We start from the raw sequence: 18,058 nt of genomic DNA, 5'->3' as shown, positions 1-18,058 counted from the left end.
AGAGGCGATTTACAAATCAATAAGTACATACATATATGTTTATATATATATATACATATATTTATTCAGTTGTATTGGTAAAATGTCTTACTTGTTATGTCTGCGATAAATTCCATTATTAATTTCGGAAAAATTCCCTTTTCAAATGGTAAACGTAACAGATCGATTCAAAGCATGCTAGATGATGGAGCGGAAGTTGGGTAGCTATGTGGGGCCTCGGAGCAAATGTGAGTAGGGGATTTATGTATGGTATGATTAGGTAATTAACATGTTTATAATTTTATTTATTTCTATTTGTCTTTTTTTTTTTTTGGTTTGTAACTTGTTGCTTTTGCATGAGATTTTTTTAATTTTGTATGTTCTCTATTTTGTTGTCTTTATTATTATTACTTTTTTTTTTTTCTGCTGGTGTGTGCGGTGTCTACGTTTATCTGGATCACGTACTACAACTACTTTTTCTTTCCATCTTTGTGTCATCGCATGGCCACAAAGCAACGTCATTCAAAAACACAACAAAAATTCACAGTTCCTGAACTGTAGTATCAAACTGTATCGTAGTAAATCAACGTTTAGCACCGAGTCATTGGCTCATTGACCTATAGAATATAGCTTGTTGAATTAGTTCTTTGAAGTGTGCTCATGCAAGCATATTTCAACATTTTCAAACAGACATGCTAAAGCTGGTGCTCTCCAACAGACCAGCCTAGAATTGGAAGCTGCCAGGAGGTGTGGTGCCCCATTTTTCTAAGTATTACTTTTTTAATGTTTTCCAGTTTTGATAAACTATATTTTCTGTTAAATAATAATCTTGTCATATTTTTTTTTTTATGGAAATCACTCTTTCTCCTGTGAATCGAAAAAAAAAAAAAAAAAAAAAAAATTATTTAAATGTTTCAAACATGAATTCAGAAAGACCATCAACACCAACTAAAATTATAATTATAATGATTATAGATACCCAATCACCTCAACCACATTCTAATAGGTCCCACACTATCAACTAAGCTTCAACCCCTATCCCATCACAGCAATATTGCATCCTTGAGCCTTTTTACAAGTATTTTAATGCAATGTACTTTGATGAACTCATCGCACTTGCATCACATTGCAGAGGTTCCTAGATGCCGTGAAGCCTTCTACTCTAACAGTTTCTTCCCTTGGACTGTTAAACTTTGGAATTTTCTACGTTACCTTCTTCCCTGACTGAATGCAGAAGTTTAAATGTAATATAAACAGACATCTCGCTCATCTCTCATGGTCCCAAATAGTAACCTTTTACGTCCAAATGACAATATGTCTTGTTTGAGATGAACACGAGAAAAAAAAATTCTGTATTGACAAATAAAATCTAAGGGAGATAATTCATGTTTCTGGGAAATAGTACATAATCATCTCACCTGTTGGAGGAAGGCCTTTTTAGCACGTTCTGGATCTCCAGATGTCAGTTCTTCGTTCAAAGATTGTAAACTAAAAAAAAGGGAAATAAAAATTACAAGCATTTTTTTTTTTTTCAAAAAAAGAATAAAAATAATAAACAACTATGATAAGCTAAAAAAACACATTTAACTTCATGTTACCAAGTATCTGTTCTTCAGATGCTGCACTTCAATTTCTTGTTCTCTGTCAGTGGAGGAGAAATCCTTCACGACTGAGACAATTATTTTTTGTTCCTTTTCTCCACATTAAAAAACGACCCTGGTGTCTAACTCTGTCCCGTGGGGAGACATTGTAAATAGGTACATCATCATCATCATTAGGGCTGTGACAACAGAATATTCTTTTCATTCTTTTGACTCGAGTACACAGTAAGACACAGTCAATCAACCGAGAACCACATTAGTCTATATAAATATATAAATGCATATAAGATATCAGTGAATACACACTCGAGAGTCAAAACAATGAAAAGAATATGCTGTTGTCACAGCCCTAGTGATGAATAACATTCAATGTCAACAAATACAAAGTAGTTCTCAATCAACTTTTGTTAATTTTCATTTTTTTGCAATCCTCTCATAATATTCTTCATCATTCGAACATCCATCCATCTCATTAAACTTTATCCTTGAATGAATATTCACCTGGATTTATATACGTTTACTTAACCGCTTTTATACATCCGTGTTGTCGTCAGGACTTTTGCTTGTCTGTGGATACAATCATTCCGATACCAATGTTGTTTATAAAAAAAGTTTTATAACAGAAAAAAAGGATGTCACAACAAAACAATGAAAAGAATATGCTGTGGTCACAGACCTAATCATTATCATCATCATCATCATTTCAGGTGGGTTGCCCGAATCAAATCGACTCTTTCTCTCCACAGGTCTGTATCTTCCATAGCCTTATGATCTTCAAGTTGTAAGCCAGTGTCTTCTGTCAATAATTTTGTGTACATCTTGACAAGTCTTCATACTTAAGCGGTTCTGTTTAGAATCCTACATCACTGACGACCTCATTTTTTCTTCTGCAGCAATGTCCGGCATGTTGTGTTCTTCTTTCTATTATTATTGACGATGTCCTTGGCAGCCAACCATACAGATGGCTAATGGTTGAGTGTGATTTCCAGTTTAAGTTTAACACTCCCCAGAGCATTCTACTGTAAATTTAATCTAACTTACTTCAAGTTTTTACTGAGAGTCATTGCTGGTGAACCATAAATCAGCACCATCTTCACTGCAACCCTAAAAAAGGTTTTTCTTAATCTGTTCTGAGAGAGCAGATTTCGATATAACTTTCATGCAAGACAACATAAAAGAGTATTATCAGATGAAATGATTAGTAAAATTTATAATAACAAAAGAGGCTTACCATGTATTATCGATCTCTCAAGGTAACAACAGAAATGTACATACATTTTTGGGGAAAGTTTAAAACCTGGCATAAGGCTTCTTAAACAGCCACAAATATCAATATAGTTTGGATAGAAGGATCCACAATTGACCAGACAGCATGAAAGTAATTCCAGAAATTACATGGTGGCAATTAGTTTTGAAAATAAAGGTAGAAGATAGCCAGGCATATTTCAATGAACAGAGAACTTTCTAAAGCAATTGATGCCCGTATTTCAAGGATCTCCAGCCATCTGAAGTAAATTGGTATAGTCTGTACAAACATTTTAGTCTTTATTTTGTATGAAGATGCAAGAAAAGACATTTTAAAATCAAATCTTTATTTTGTATGAAGATGCAAGAAAAGACATTTTAAAATCAAATCTTTATTTTGTATGAAGATGCAAGAAAAGACATTTTAAAATCAAGTCTTTATTTTGTATGAAGATGCAAGAAAAGACATTTTAAAATCAAGTCTTTATTTTGTATGAAGATGCAAGAAAAGACATTTTAAAATCAAATCTTTATTTTGTATGAAGATGCAAGAAAAGACATTTTAAAATCAAATCTTTATTTTGTATGAAGATGCAAGAAAAGACATTTTAAAATCAAGTCTTTATTTTGTATGAAGATGCAAGAAAAGACATTTTAAAATCAAATCTTTCGACTCACTTTTTTTAAAAGTTGCTTAAGTTTGTCATTTTCGTAACATTCTATACAGTTACTACAAGCCCTTGTACCCCTCAACGTAAATACCCCAGCAAAGCCCTACCCCTACACAGTAGAAATACCCCAGATGTCAGAAAGCCTCTTACTCTAATAGTTTCTTTCCCAGAACTGCTAGACTTTGGAATTCCCTTCCGGGTTCCTGCTTTCTCAACATGCAGAAGTTCAAATGTGATGTAAACGGACGTCTTGCTGCTCAACTCCCTACATAGTATCCCAGCAATTTATGTCCCAGTAGCCCCCTACATCAAAGTAGTACTATGCCTTGTTTGGGGTGAAAATGCATTATAAATAAATAAATAAAAATTTTACATGCTTAATATGTTATGAATACTCTTTAACTAATTTTGTATTATATAACAACCATAATAATTAATATCATGGGGAAACAAATAAATGAAATGGCACAAAGCTGAACTGGCCTTCAGCCAACATTCGTTTCTGCATCTGCTAGCAAGTCAACTTTTTGATTGACATCGCTAAATTTTAACGCTTTTCACTTCTTATGGCCTCGTAGCGTAGCGGTAAGATGTCACGTTTTCTATCAATTTCTTTTCCGCCTTCACATCACGGGTTTGAGCCTGTCTTACTACTAACACATTGTTTTTTTTTTCTTTTATACCTCCAAACACCCCAGCAACGCCAGGTACCCCCGCTAGTATTGTCTAAATTATTATCAACCTCACAAAGTCACAACAGAAATGTAGATAGCAATGTGTCATGACAGTCACAGTATGATATTGTAATTCTGAATTTTTGAGAGGAGGTATGAATGTTTGTATCATTCGGACAATTATTCTCATCTTGGGTGTTATTGGCACAATGTTTCGGTCAATGAAACCTACAACCTTCCTTGGGTGTAAAATCCATGTTTTTTTTATTTCAACTAAGGAAAAGGGGTTAGCTCTGTATTGTAAGAAATCGGACCTTGGGTTTGAGGGTATGTCCATAAATTATAAAAAAAGGTAAATTTTCAAGGGTCACTAGGATATTTTTTAAGACTTTATGATTCAATTTTAACTGAATCCTTACGTTAATTGTCAAGATTAGTGAAAAAATGTTTTGTGAAACCGTGGATAGACATCCCACACATGTTGAATGTGGAAAAACGATTTGGTTCCCTTTGCTTTTCAGGGGAGAAAATGACTTATGTTTTCAGAAACATGTCTGGAACAATACGCCAATGGTTGTTATCAAAAAGGTATGTCCTTCCTTTGTCTGACCAAACAAAGATGTTTATTTGTCCTGTGAGGAACTGGTTGTAAGATGTTATTCGTTCCATTTGTTGAACAGTTATTGAAGGTATCTATATCTGGTTATTACATGTGTTAACACAGTATATACGCATATCCACAACGAACATAATATAAATGATCACGAGGAAGTCAGAAGTAATCGGGAAATCAAATAATAAAATTTATTGATATGGAGGTGGAGAGAGAGGGGGGGGGGAATATGGTTCAAATGTTTCTAGAATTAAAGAAACCTCAAGATACTTTCTCCCACTCGTACATTTTAGTGGATTAAAAAAGTAATTAAACTTCACTTACCTTGTTATACTCAACAATTCGGCAAGTTTCTCAACTTCTTGCATGTGATTTATACGTTCATTAGCATTTGAAGAAAAATAGTCAGCTTCCTACATTAAAAAAAATATATATAAAATTTAAATGTGAATAAATTGGCAGTAATTAATCCTGAAATTTAATAAACAATATTATTAAGGACACAAACTTGGCTCAACACTCAAAACGGTCACATTTACTCTTAAAAAAAAAAAAAAAAAAAAAAAGTGCTTGTGCAGTATAATGGTATTTCAAAAAACAATGTTGCTTTGGTAAAAACACTATTACATACTTATGTGCCATGTTGAAATCATTAAAATTTTAAAATATTACGAAAAAGGATTGAGTAAAAGATTTGCTAAAATTATATTTTTACAAAAAAATAAAAAAAAATATTAGCAGTCCACCATTTTCTATAGAGTGGGACGAGAAAATTGTTGCACTAGAAAAGATGAAATGATTCCATTTCCGTTTGATGAACACCGGTTTTCTTTTTTTGTTGCATGCCATCTACTAGTTGGCCAGTTGTGTACAAATCCCAAGAGCGATAAAAGCCTTCTATCATGTCTGAAAGTGACAATGCTCAATGAGCGAGATCGGAGATGCACCGCTGTACAACTCATGCTCTCTACCAATCCAAGTTATGATAAAAGGACCATTGCCAGTGTCCTCAAAATGCAAATCTGGACATTTCAATGCTTGAGGGCACAGCTCAACACATCAGATAACCCTTTCTGGTCACGGTTATGGTTTTTGTTGTGGTTTCAAGAGAGGAGCACATCATTGCACCTCACATCTTCAAAGTTGGTTTCAAAATCAAAATGGATGTGCTGAAGAGTGTGGTGATCCCTTGGTGCAATCAGGTGATCGCTGGCAAACCCTGGGTATGGCAGCAGGACTTGACGTCGGCCCACAAGCCCAAAGAGACCCAGGCTTGGCTTCAGAAGGAGTGCTACGACTTTGTACCCTTCTCTCCTGACCTGAACACGCTAGACTACTTTGTTTGGTTATACGTCGAGAACATCACCTACATGACCTCCCACAACACCAAAGCCAGTCTAATCGCCACCATCTGCTGAGTATTCACCGAGCTCCCGCGAGCAGTTGTGGAAAAGGCATGCTCCCAGTTCCAGACATGTATCAAGGCAGTGATTGAGGCTGAAGATGGCTACGTTGAATAGATGTCAGCTCTACTACTTAATCTAGTTATCGGAACTGATTTTTTCAATAAAAGTTTTAAAATAAAACTGTAGTGTTGTTTTCTTTGGGGCAAGAATTTTATTGTTTCACTTTATATTTGATGAATGGCAGATTGCAATTATTTTGTCAAAATTATAGACTGCAGTTACCTCCCCTGGATTTTAAGACATTTTCAACATTAACAAATACAAAATAAAATTTATTTTTTACTTGTAATTATTTTTCTACTCATTTTTTGGAATTTTTGAAATTTTTATTAATTTCAAAATAACATGTAAATATGTAATAGTGTTTTTACTTAAGCATCAAAGGTTTTAGTTACAAAAAGGTTTTCTTAATAAAAAAAAATGTGTATGTCATAAAACTATATTTCATGCACATTTATAACTTTGACATTGCAAATATTTTTATTAAAATGATAACTTATAAACATTTTGTAAATAAACTTTTTTTTATTAATTAAAAATCTGCAAGACTAAATTTTAATTGTGTATATTTGTAATGTTTATAACTCAACTGAAAGTAAAAGTTTAAAAAATTTGGTGTTAAAACAAAATGTGCCCTTTTAATCATCGTTCATTGTGGAGGTGTCTCAAGTACATTTGATCAGAAGCATCTAGTATTTGTAAGCACAACGTATTAAAAAAAAAAAAAAAAAATGTATCAGAGGGTTTTTTTTGTTATTTTCTTCATCAAAACTACGACATTGCATGATTACATCATAATGGATATGACATTACCTCGGATGCTAGGAAGATGGACCATCACATTTGGTTTGGTTGTTTTATTTTGCATCATATCATATTTGCAGAATCCAGTAATTTTGGGAAAAAAGTTTTTATGCTTCAAATTGTTTATATTTTCATATAACAGGCTCCTTCAGTCTTTTACAGACTATGGATACCCATGTGTTACATGATAAGGGCTGTCCCCTTTTCATGTAAGTATAAAAATAGAGAGATTAGTTAAAATGAAAATAAGAGAAAACAGAAATCGAACCCTGGACATAAGTTTTAAAGAACAATAGGTTTAAATGGAATGTCCAGTAAATTGTTAATTCGGATGAAATAAATAATAAATAAACTATTCAATTGTTAAAAGAATGTGGATAATAAAATATGGGTTAAATAAACTGTTGGTGACACGTGAATTTTGCTCACGAGGCCGGACATGCATGGATTTCTCAATATAGGAAGTGAGAGTTAGTTAGTGAGACAGCCGGTGAGAAACTCAGAGAGAGTCTGGAGTTTGGAATTCGAACGTCTAAGAAGCGAGACGTCACTTTGAAACTAAAATGTGAAGCTTCGAATTCTTGATGAGGAAACCACGGCCGGTCGTGTGAAGAATAAACTCATCTGTGTTCTTGTAAAACGTTGTCTTGTCTTATGATTCTTACAAAAAGGTGAAGTGAAAATTGTATTATATATCTGTGTTATAAAATGTCATTACATACACGTCTCGACATCTCATGTCTATACAATGTCTGAACAGTGAACACTATCTCATCATTCTAAGAGCTTTCTTCTTCCATTCAACACATCTAAGGAATGAACATTTAATATATAACAATCTCTCTGAGTCTTACAACATCATATGTAATAAATCTCTCTTCTCCTTCAACAGCATCACTTGTAATAAGACTCTCTCTCTCAACGACAAACACTCTAATAAGACTCTTACTCTCTAAGACTAATAAGACTCTCTCTGAATAAGACTCCTATATAACACATGTAGGGGTGTCTGTGTATGAAATTTTTGTGGCAGAGGGTGCACAATCTCAAACCACACCTCTCCTGAGTCAAAATTGTTAATACCAGTGGCAAGGGAAGTGTATGTACAGGACTGGAAACAAATGCTGAGATAAGCAGAGAGCACATAGGCACCGAGAATTCACAAATGGTCACCCATCTGGTACTAACCAGACTCAACGATGCTTAACTTTCGTGATCTGACGAGAACCGGTGTGTCAACGCAATTATGCCATATATAATAAATAATATTAAATAATATTTTCATGGCATATCAGCGCTTTTCAGTTTTAATCATTTTGGTAAAAGTATTTTTTTTTTTTTTACATGGGGGTCACCACTTATCAAGGCCCGAAGGCCACTCAGGGATAAGGGTGTGTACAGTAATCAATGAGATAGTATTGTAGTAATCATTAGTATTGGGGGTTTTGATAGAGTGTCTTACTTAAGGGGGCGGTTTGTCAGGAGTTTGTTTATGTTGGACTTGAAGACGTCCAAGTTGTAGTCAGGTGGGAAACAGGCAAGCGGCAGAGAGTTCCACTGGTGTGCAGTTCCAAGAAGCTCTGCCCATGGAATCCACGTTTGGACCTAGTCACAGACAAAGAGTGGGGAAAATTATCGACAGTAGTAAGCTTAAAGTTGTTTATTTATGCCTTAAAATATTTATGGTATTTAGTTTGGCTGTTTTGTAGAGAAAAATATTCAGGAATTTTGGAAAAAAGTTATGCTTCAATTGCTTTATATAATCAAATTGTTTTCTTTCACAGCACAACCCTTTGCAAGTTCTCAACCCTTTACAGGTTATCGAATATCGAATCCAGTAATTTTGGAAAAGGTTTTATGTTTCAAGTTCTTCATATATTCAAATATTTATTCATGAAGTTTGGTTTGGTTTGTAGAGGAAAATTGTTTTTATTTTTTGCAGAACAGGATAGAATTTTGCAAAGAGAAAGGGAAAAAAAAACAATATTAATGCTTGGTGTATTTTATGGCAGGATTGGTTGGTTGGTTGTTTTACGGCATATCAACCCTTTTTAGGTCATTTAATGCCGAATCCAGTGATTTTGAAGAAAAATTTAATAGAATATATTTGTTTTTTTTTGTTTCAAGTCGGTTTCTATTTAACCGATAATTGGGACTCTAACAGGTACTACCAGTCCGGGGCAGAGTGGACCTGGGAGCAATGGCAATTAAAGGGTGGCTCCACACTCCCCAAAGCCTGCAAGGTGGGGCCTCACCATCGGATATAGTTTAAGGTCATATCCAGGACCTTTATGCCAGGAAGCCAATATCTTCAGAGAGCCTGATCTGGTAGTACCAGACTATCACATTTGAGCATTTCATTTTTTTCAGCCTAAAGAACTGTATTTGTCATCTGTCTGATTTCACTAAATTGATCTGATTTTTGGCAGCATGAAAGAGTTAAATATATATAGTAGAACCCTGGGATACGGTGGCCCTAGGATATGTTTTTTTAGGTTACAATGTGGAATACAAGGTTTTTCCGGGCCTTGGTTACGGTATTTGCGCACCTTATGGTGTTATGTTATTTGATTATATACATCTGTATTATATATTGTACTGTATTTTGCTACTAATTTTTAATGCCGTATCCCAGGATTCTACTATATATATATATATATATATATATATATATATCAATCATATAAGAGGCTTTCTGGTTCGAAAAAGCAACAAGTTTCATGCCATCCGGTTGGTGATATCACCATTTTTATTCATGTCTATATTTTCAAACTGGTTCAGGGGAAGTAACTTAAAAACTATTTAAAAAGTTATTTTCCTTTAATTTTTTAACTGAAAGAATATAATGTTGGCAACTACGGTTTTTTTTTTGCGGTTTTTAAAATCTGCCTTTTTAAAAAAATAATAAAACTAACAACTATTTACTGATGTATTCTCTGTTCATGTTCATAACTTTTTTCCCCAACGTTCAACAAAATTCGCAATAACATTTCAGTAGAAATCATTTGATTTTGACTCGAAAAATTCATCCAACCAAGTTGTCAATTCTGCATTATTGTTAAACGAAAACAGCAAGAAATTAGTTGCCAACACAATATATATATTTTTTACCTACAGTTACTAATTTGAATGCTGGTGATCACAAATAGTATAAACATTTTTTTAATAGTGAGCATACTTAATAAGATTTTTTGAATATAGTTAAAATAGCATTTTTATTTCAATCCACAATTTTGTCAAATCTTAAATATTCAAATAATCTGTAGTGCTGAATCTAAAAAAAAATTTTACTGTACAATAATTTTCTTCCAAAAATATAAAAATGAAGAGATCAAATATAAAGAAATAAACTTTTAATAAAATAAAAAAATCTTACTTTAACAATTGACCGCAATATTTTTTTCTCTTTTTTGAGAACTTTTCTGGCAGCATCTTTCTCTTTCTTTGCTGCGGCAGCCTAAGAATGGAAAGAAGGCAAAGAAATAATACATACATTTACCAAACAATTTAACTTTATAGGAAGTACAGAGAAAAAAGTAAATACAATTTATAAAAAGTAAAGAATTAGTTTCATATTTTCAACCTATTTTTTAGATACAATGCTCTATATTGTGAGTGAAACAGTCGCATTTGCGATTGACTTTTCAAAGTGGCGACCAGAAATAACAAAACGCTTATATTTGGCAATTGTTCTTTCACTTGGCCTTCGGGACAAGGTCAAAGTGTAGTGTCTGTTCTTCAGATGCTGCACTTCAATTTCTTGTTCTCTGTCAGTGGAGGAGAAATCCTTCACGACTGAGACAATTTTTATTTTTGTTCCTTTTCTCCACGTTAAAAAACGACCCTGGTGTCTAACTCTGTCCCGCGGGGAGGCATTGTAAATAGGAACCATCTCCCAAAGCTCACTACTGAATGAAAATTATCTTTCAACATTTTTTTTTAATAAACGAACAAAGCTAAATTATTTAAACAATAACAGTTTAATAGAACAATATACTCCTTTTTTTTTTTTAACGAAGGCTGTTTAAAAATACATCTGAAGAAATTAGAATGTTTATACCTTCAAGTATCAACAGAAAATTTGTTGCATGTTTAGAATTACACTTATTAAAAAAATACAGAAAAAAAACTTTATTATGTACATAATCATTACATAACGAAGATGTCATATTCCAAAAATCATGTGGGTTTGGCTAGTAACTTTTCTATTTGGCTAGTAAGCAAAAATATTTAGTTGTCAAAGATCAACTAAAGGGGACAACAATGCAATTCGCCAGAACTGATTCTCTTTCGTTGCCGGCAAGCATAGGGTGAGCACACATTTTTGTCTCTCCGAAAACTGGAGGCACTCACTCTTCCCGAGCAGTTAGTTAAGGTTAGTTAGCTTTTTAAAAGTTTGATGATTGAAGTTTAATTGTTATGAGTTGTTTTAATTGTAATATTTCTTGTAAAAATAGTTTTCTTATATATATTACAATTTGTGTTGTGTGTTGCTTAACTGCTTTAAACATTTAAGACAGTGCCAGCAGCCATTCACACCAGAAGAATAACACAAACGTCGTGGGCAGCCCAACAAGAGGTACATTAGCATTTGATTTACCAGAGCATTAGAGACAGGAGCTGATTGGAAAAAAAAAAAACAACAAATTCTCCCATCTCCCTCAGAAGTGTTGACGTTGTAACCCGAGACGAATAATAATGGAAAGGAAGAAACCCAACAAACTGAGGTATGTTTTATTGTTTTCTGGAATAATGTTTGTTAACACCTGCAGGGCCTAAGAGTAATCCAACAGGGGAGCAGAAGGGTCCGAAATGACGACCAGGTAACTTGCTGACAAACGTACATTGGTTGCCATTCCCAGGACATTTATTGTAACCATGGGTGCCACACTAGTGACCGACTCATTTGTGCTGCATGTTGTTTAATCTGCTTTAAACATCAACACGGTGCCGGCAGCCATTCACACCAGAAGAATAACACTAAAGTCGTGGGCAGTCCAACAAAAAAGGTACATTACCATATGATTTTCCAGAGCATTATAGCCGATTGGAAAAAAAACCAAGAAACCCTCCCATCCCCTTCGGACTTGTTGGTGTTGTGACCCGAGATGAACAATAACAGGAGAAGAAACCCAACAGACTAAGATACGTTTTATTGTTTTCTAGAATATCGTTTAACACCGACGGGGCATGGAGTCATCCACCAAAGGAGTAGAAAGTGACAACCAGGTAACCCCCTGCCGGCAAACATACATTGGTTGCCATTCCCAGGACATTTATTGTAACCGTGGGCGGTCACACTAGTGACCGACTCATAGTGTTAACGTCCTTCCCGTAAGTATCCGATGTCTTTCTGTAGTATCTGTTCTTATGCTGCACTTCATCTTTTCTGTCCTCCGTTAGTGGAGGAGAAATCCTTCATGAATGAGACAATTTTTATTTTTATTCATAGTGCCCCTTTTTTGGGGAACTGGATTTTCTCCACCTTAAAAACTGAATGTGTCTAACTCTGCCCTCGTGGGGAGGCAAGTAAATAGTAATAATCATTTGAAATGAATGATATGCAACAACAACACCTTTTTCAGTTACAAGCCATTTTAAAAGAACTACCACAAGAATGAAAAGGAATTAAATGCTAAATTTGGGTGAGTACATTAGGTACCGTCATCCCTTTTTTAAAAGATGGAACCGCCCAATTGAAGACAAGATTCAAGCAAGGGTGCACAGTCCATAGAGTTTTAAAATTATATAGATTAACACATTAAGTTTAAAGAATAATAATGGATTTTTAAAACAAATAAAATTAATCTTCAATCTTTGCAAAACTAACAATAGCCTCAGTGTGCATGTCTGAACTAAAATCAAACACATACTTGACAATGGAAATTTTCCAGAAATATTATACAACATGGAATTCCCATCTAACCACACTGCTCAGATAAGAACACAATGCAAGTAAAAATAAATTAAAAAATTTTTTATTAATATATATATTGTATTAATAAAAATGAATTTGCATAGTTTATTACACCATTACGTCTTAATTTGATTCAGTTTGTATCAATCTGTTACACTTCTGCACTGTATTGCGTTCTATTAATTTCCTTTATCTACAAATTTTATTTTGTTTTTAAAAGTGTTACATTGTGTATACACAAGGAAAACTAGATAATAAAAACTTACAGCAATTCGCGCTGCTTCTTCCTCTGCTTCTTTCTTTTTCCGTTCTTCCTCCATAGCTTCTTGTTTGATCTAAATAGGAATGAAATGCAAAAAACAGAAGAAAAAATAATGTCCGACTAAAGAAATAAAGATAACTTTCATCATAAACAAAAGGATTCAATTTTATTTTCAAACTAGGAGACAGCAATTTCACTAATTACCAAAAATGATGCCAAAAACCAGAGAGAGCCGAAAGGATGAAATGCAAAGATGCTCATGAAGATGACCTTCAGATCATGGCAAAATAATGTGTAAGGGGAAAAAAAGCACAAGTAAATTATAAAATACATATGAAATACGTTTATAAGCCGAATTACAATGCAATATTATGAAAAACAAATATTTGCTTAAAATTAATATTTCGGCAACAGATGCCATCCTCAGAATTGTATACATTGTTTTCTTCTTTTCTCCCTTTTTTAACACCGTACTGCTTCCCTGACTGTACTGACATGCAGAAGTATAATGTAAACAGACATCTTGCTGCTCAACTCCCTACATAGTACCCCAGATAATAGCCCTTTAGTTCCTTCACTGTTACTGTTCTTCAGTATTTGTATTGTGAAGTGATTTATTGAAATAAACTATAACAATATTGAAAAATATACAATAAAAATAACAATTAGTCTTTATTTGCACTTCTAATAAAAAAAATTTTTTAAATAAGTTTTTATTTTATTAGAAATTTTACAAGAAATGTTTATGAAATTTTAAAAATGTTTTTTATTTTAAAAATAAGTTTATTTAAATATGTTTACAAAAGTATAAAAAAATAAAATAACTAAAATCAAAACAAAATTTCAAACATAAAAAAACGCATGCAATACATATTCTTAAAATAGTTTTAAAAGATTTTAAGTGTTTTTAATAATTCCTTTTAAAAAAAAATCATTTCAATAATTCTTGTTTAAAAAAAAAAAAATCATTTCAATAATTCTTGTTTAAAAAAAAAAAAATCATTTCAATAATTCTTAATTAAAATAAAATCGAAAAACTTCTGATTATTAAATATTTTTATTTAATAATTCAAATTAAGAATCATCGGAAAAACGTAATAAAAAAAAAAACGTAAAAAAAAAAAAACGTAAAAAAAAAAAAAAAAAAAAAGAGTACATGAACAGAGGAGATATAGGCCAGAGAGAAAAAAAAGCAAAGGAACTGATTTGCTTTGCTGAGTTACCTCGGTTTTTTTTTTTGGTTTTTTTTTTTTTAGATAAATTTCAAAATGGTGGACAAGAAAGCTGTTCTTTGGTTACTCATAAAATTTAATTTGTTTAATGTAAAGGGAATTCTGGACATAAAAACATCATTCTCATGAAGGGAGGTAACCCCACTCCTTAATAAAGGGGGGGGTTATAGTTATATTGTTAAAATCATTCAAATTTACAAATGAAATTAATGAATTTTAACTCACTCGTTCTTCTTCCTCAAGTTTTGCCCGAGCTGCTTCTTGCCGAAGTCTCTTCTGTGCAAGTTTCTTCTCCTTTTCTTCATCCTTAAATTTCTGCACTCGGGGATCACAGGCATAAGCATTATCTAAAAAATAAAAAGGGTAAGAATAGAATTGGTAAGTATATCTAAATTAGATTTCACGAAAAATTTCCACAAACAACAGGAGAAAAACTATAAAAGATGATCATCTCGGTTCAGAGTTGGGCTTTTATTTTGTCAAACAAAACAAAAAGTCACCTGTTGCACATTTGTTATTGCAACGGTGTTTGTCTGTCGAGTTGAGCCAATTTCTTGCTTTGTCTGTACCACCTCACAAACTATCAACGACAAAATTCAAGAATCCAATTGGCATAATTTTATATATTAGATTACTTACCAATTAACTGTCGCAGTCTGGCCATTTCTTCTTTCTTTCTTTTCTGCCGGGCGACTTTGTTTTGTTTCTCTATCCATCGTCTCTCATCTCGGCTGAGAAAAAAAGAAAAATACAAAAACTCAGTCATATACTTTCACATTAGAAACTGTAGGTTTTGTCCAGAATTTAGCTTGATTAAAAAAAAACAGAAATACAGAAAATATAGAAAATCTTTACCCGGCATGGTACGAAGATGTCATATTCTAAAAATCACATAAATTGATTAAGTAGGTTTTTTTTTTTTTTAACTAAGAAAATTAAATTTTATGAGGAAGCAAACATTATCTTGAAAAAAAATGAAATAAAAGGTGAGATAATTTCACAATAATTCAAACTTGCAAGATCAGCCTTGTAATTGTAACGATTTCACAATAATTACTTAAAATTGTTTAAAAATGAAACTATGTAATTTTTGGAATATGACATCTTTGTTCTGTCATGATTATGTACATCAAAGATTTTTCTGTATTTTTATTTATTTTTTTTTTAATTAGGTTGAACTGTGGAATTACACAGAAACTTCTTATCACACTCACATTGCAACCATTGATCTGTGATAATAATAAATAGCAATGTGTACAGATTTTTTGCCGCTAAGGGAATATCAGGTGTTTATAGAGAAAGGAACATTAAAATTCCAAATAAAAATTTTGCTGCTTGTGCAGTATACCAGGTTTTCGAACAAATGCATTTTTCAGACAAAAACACTATTATGTACTAATGTAGCAAAATTAGTATCAATTCCAAAAAATTGATAGAATAGAAGATGTGCTGGATTTATTTTCAGAAAAAATATCGGGACTTGTACAGTTTAATCAAGACATTAAATAATGGAAATATCAAAAAAAAAAGGTTATATTGTACGTATCCGTTATGGAATGAAGTTCTCCGAGAAAAATTTCACTTAATTTCATTAAGTTTTTTTTTTTTTTTTTTTACAGCGAAAAAACAATTTGTTATGATACTGAGCAAAAGGTTTGATTTTTAGGGAGAAAAGCTAGTATTAAAGATGGGGAGGTAGTGTCGGTGCTTTAAACTTGTGGTGTGTTCAAAAAATTCAAAGATGGCTACTTTCAACACACTGTCATAAAAACGTGTTTTACCACTGTAAAAAAAAAAAAAAAAAACTATTCAATCAAATTAAGTGAATTTTTTTTTTTTTTTTTTCGGAGATCTTCAGTCCAAAACGGATATGTACAAGATAACCTTTTTTTTATATTTTCATTTTTTTTTTTTTTTGATGTCTTGATTAAACTGTATAAGTACCAAAATATGTGGAGACTAGCAATCAGACATTTTCTATATTTTCAATGACAGATTTTAAGGAAAGTAAGGGAGATAAGTCAGTTTGTCATACAAAAATTGGTTACACAGCTTTTCCACATTAAAACATTTGATAAATTCTATTTTTACTAGTAATTATTTTTCTACTGGATCATTTTTCATAACTTTTAAATTTATACTAATTTCACCAGAACATTGAAGTGCGTAATAATGTTTCCACCTAAAATTACATTTATTCAAAAGCAAGTACCAAAATTTTATAAATTGCAGTTTTGTCATATATGAAATAATTTTTAAAGAGTTTTCTAGAAACAGGGGAGATAATTCAGTCATTTTAGCAAATGTTAAAATTTCTTTTATAAATGCACAACTCCTGCAAATCAAGATAAAATTAATTTATACTTTTTAATCAAATTTCTACTCAATAATTTTTCCTAATTTTTAATGAGGATACTTATTTTTGTCTGATATCAAAGAATTTTTATTTCAAATGCGATTTTCATCTGTGTTTTGGTACAAACACAAAATATCCAATGCCATAGTCACAAGAAAACTATAAAGTAACTAGAAGACAGAAGAGAGTTGCAAATCTGATAGGCCCTGAACTGGCATCTAAGCTTCAGCCTCTGTCCCATCGACGTAATGTTGCATCCCTCTGCCTGTTCTACAAGTATTTTAATGGTGAATGCTCTGGCGAACTGCAGACACTTGTGCCCCCACGACGTAGACACTCTTGACAAACGCGACAGGCAGCTAAATCCAACCCCCACACAGTAGAGTTCCCTAGATGTAAAAGATCTTTCCACTCCAGTAGTTTCTTCCCCAGAACCGCTAAACTCTGGAATTCCATTCCAGGCCACTGCTTCCCCAACTGTACTGACATGCTGAAGTTCAAGTGTAACGTGAACCGACATCTTGCTACCCAAATCCCAACATAGTACCCCAGTAGTTGTTGTCCCTGATAGTAGCCCCCTACACCAAAGTGGCAATGTGCCTTGTTTGGGGTGAAAATGTAATTTAAAAAAATATATACTCAACGTTGCCCAGTATTAAAAGTAACGTTTAATTCCTTTAAAAAAATGAAGTAAAAAAAAAAAAAAAAAAAATATATATAAAAAAAAAAAAACGGAAAGAAACCGAATCTTGTGCATGCGAGTATTATGGGGTTTTTTTCTAAAACGTTCACATCTTGTAAGTAAAAACTAAATACTCGAGCAGAGATCGAAATGAAAACCCAAATATAGTGAGTCCCTATTTACTTGCTTCCAGACAAGGGGAAAATTACACACAAGGTCAAGGTCTTTAAGGTGGAAAAAAAAAAAAAAATCAATCTCCCTAAAAAGGATTACTCAGAATTAGGACAAAAATTTTAACTGTGTCAGTGTAGAAGGATTTCTCTTTCAATGACTGAGGACAGAAATGATGAAGTGTAGTATCAGAACAGATACTACACTTTGCTACTAACCAACAACTCTACCTCTATCGTTATTTCCATGAGAAGATGCTTCATTGAGCTCCGCTCCATCTCCCCTTCCCCATGTAAAACATTCACAGCAAGAACTCTTACTTTACACATACTGTAAACATTTTTTTTTACTTTATGTACTTAAAACCAACTGCAATTTCTATGAA

The 18,058-nt window shown here is 32.8% G+C and overlaps 1 protein-coding gene across 1 annotated transcript in view; it reads right to left on the bottom strand.

Annotated features, from left to right (window-relative positions):
- LOC145247497 (dnaJ homolog subfamily C member 2-like) overlaps positions 1-18,058 on the bottom strand; it is a 72,860-nt gene that overhangs the window by 22,372 nt on the left and 32,430 nt on the right. Inside the window, exons 8-13 of the mRNA XM_080109309.1 lie at positions 15,104-15,195; positions 14,690-14,811; positions 13,237-13,305; positions 10,430-10,510; positions 5,108-5,196; positions 1,398-1,467 (exon numbers count right to left, since the gene is read on the bottom strand). Coding sequence (XP_079965435.1) covers positions 1,398-1,467; positions 5,108-5,196; positions 10,430-10,510; positions 13,237-13,305; positions 14,690-14,811; positions 15,104-15,195 — 523 coding nt within the window. The remainder of the gene's footprint in view (positions 1-1,397; positions 1,468-5,107; positions 5,197-10,429; positions 10,511-13,236; positions 13,306-14,689; positions 14,812-15,103; positions 15,196-18,058) is intronic.

This window comes from Euprymna scolopes, chromosome 25, assembly GCF_053919585.1.
Source record: "Euprymna scolopes isolate OS-2025 chromosome 25, ASM5391958v1, whole genome shotgun sequence".
NCBI lineage: Eukaryota > Metazoa > Mollusca > Cephalopoda > Sepiida > Sepiolidae > Euprymna > Euprymna scolopes.
This window is presented reverse-complemented; position numbering and strand designations above follow the sequence as displayed.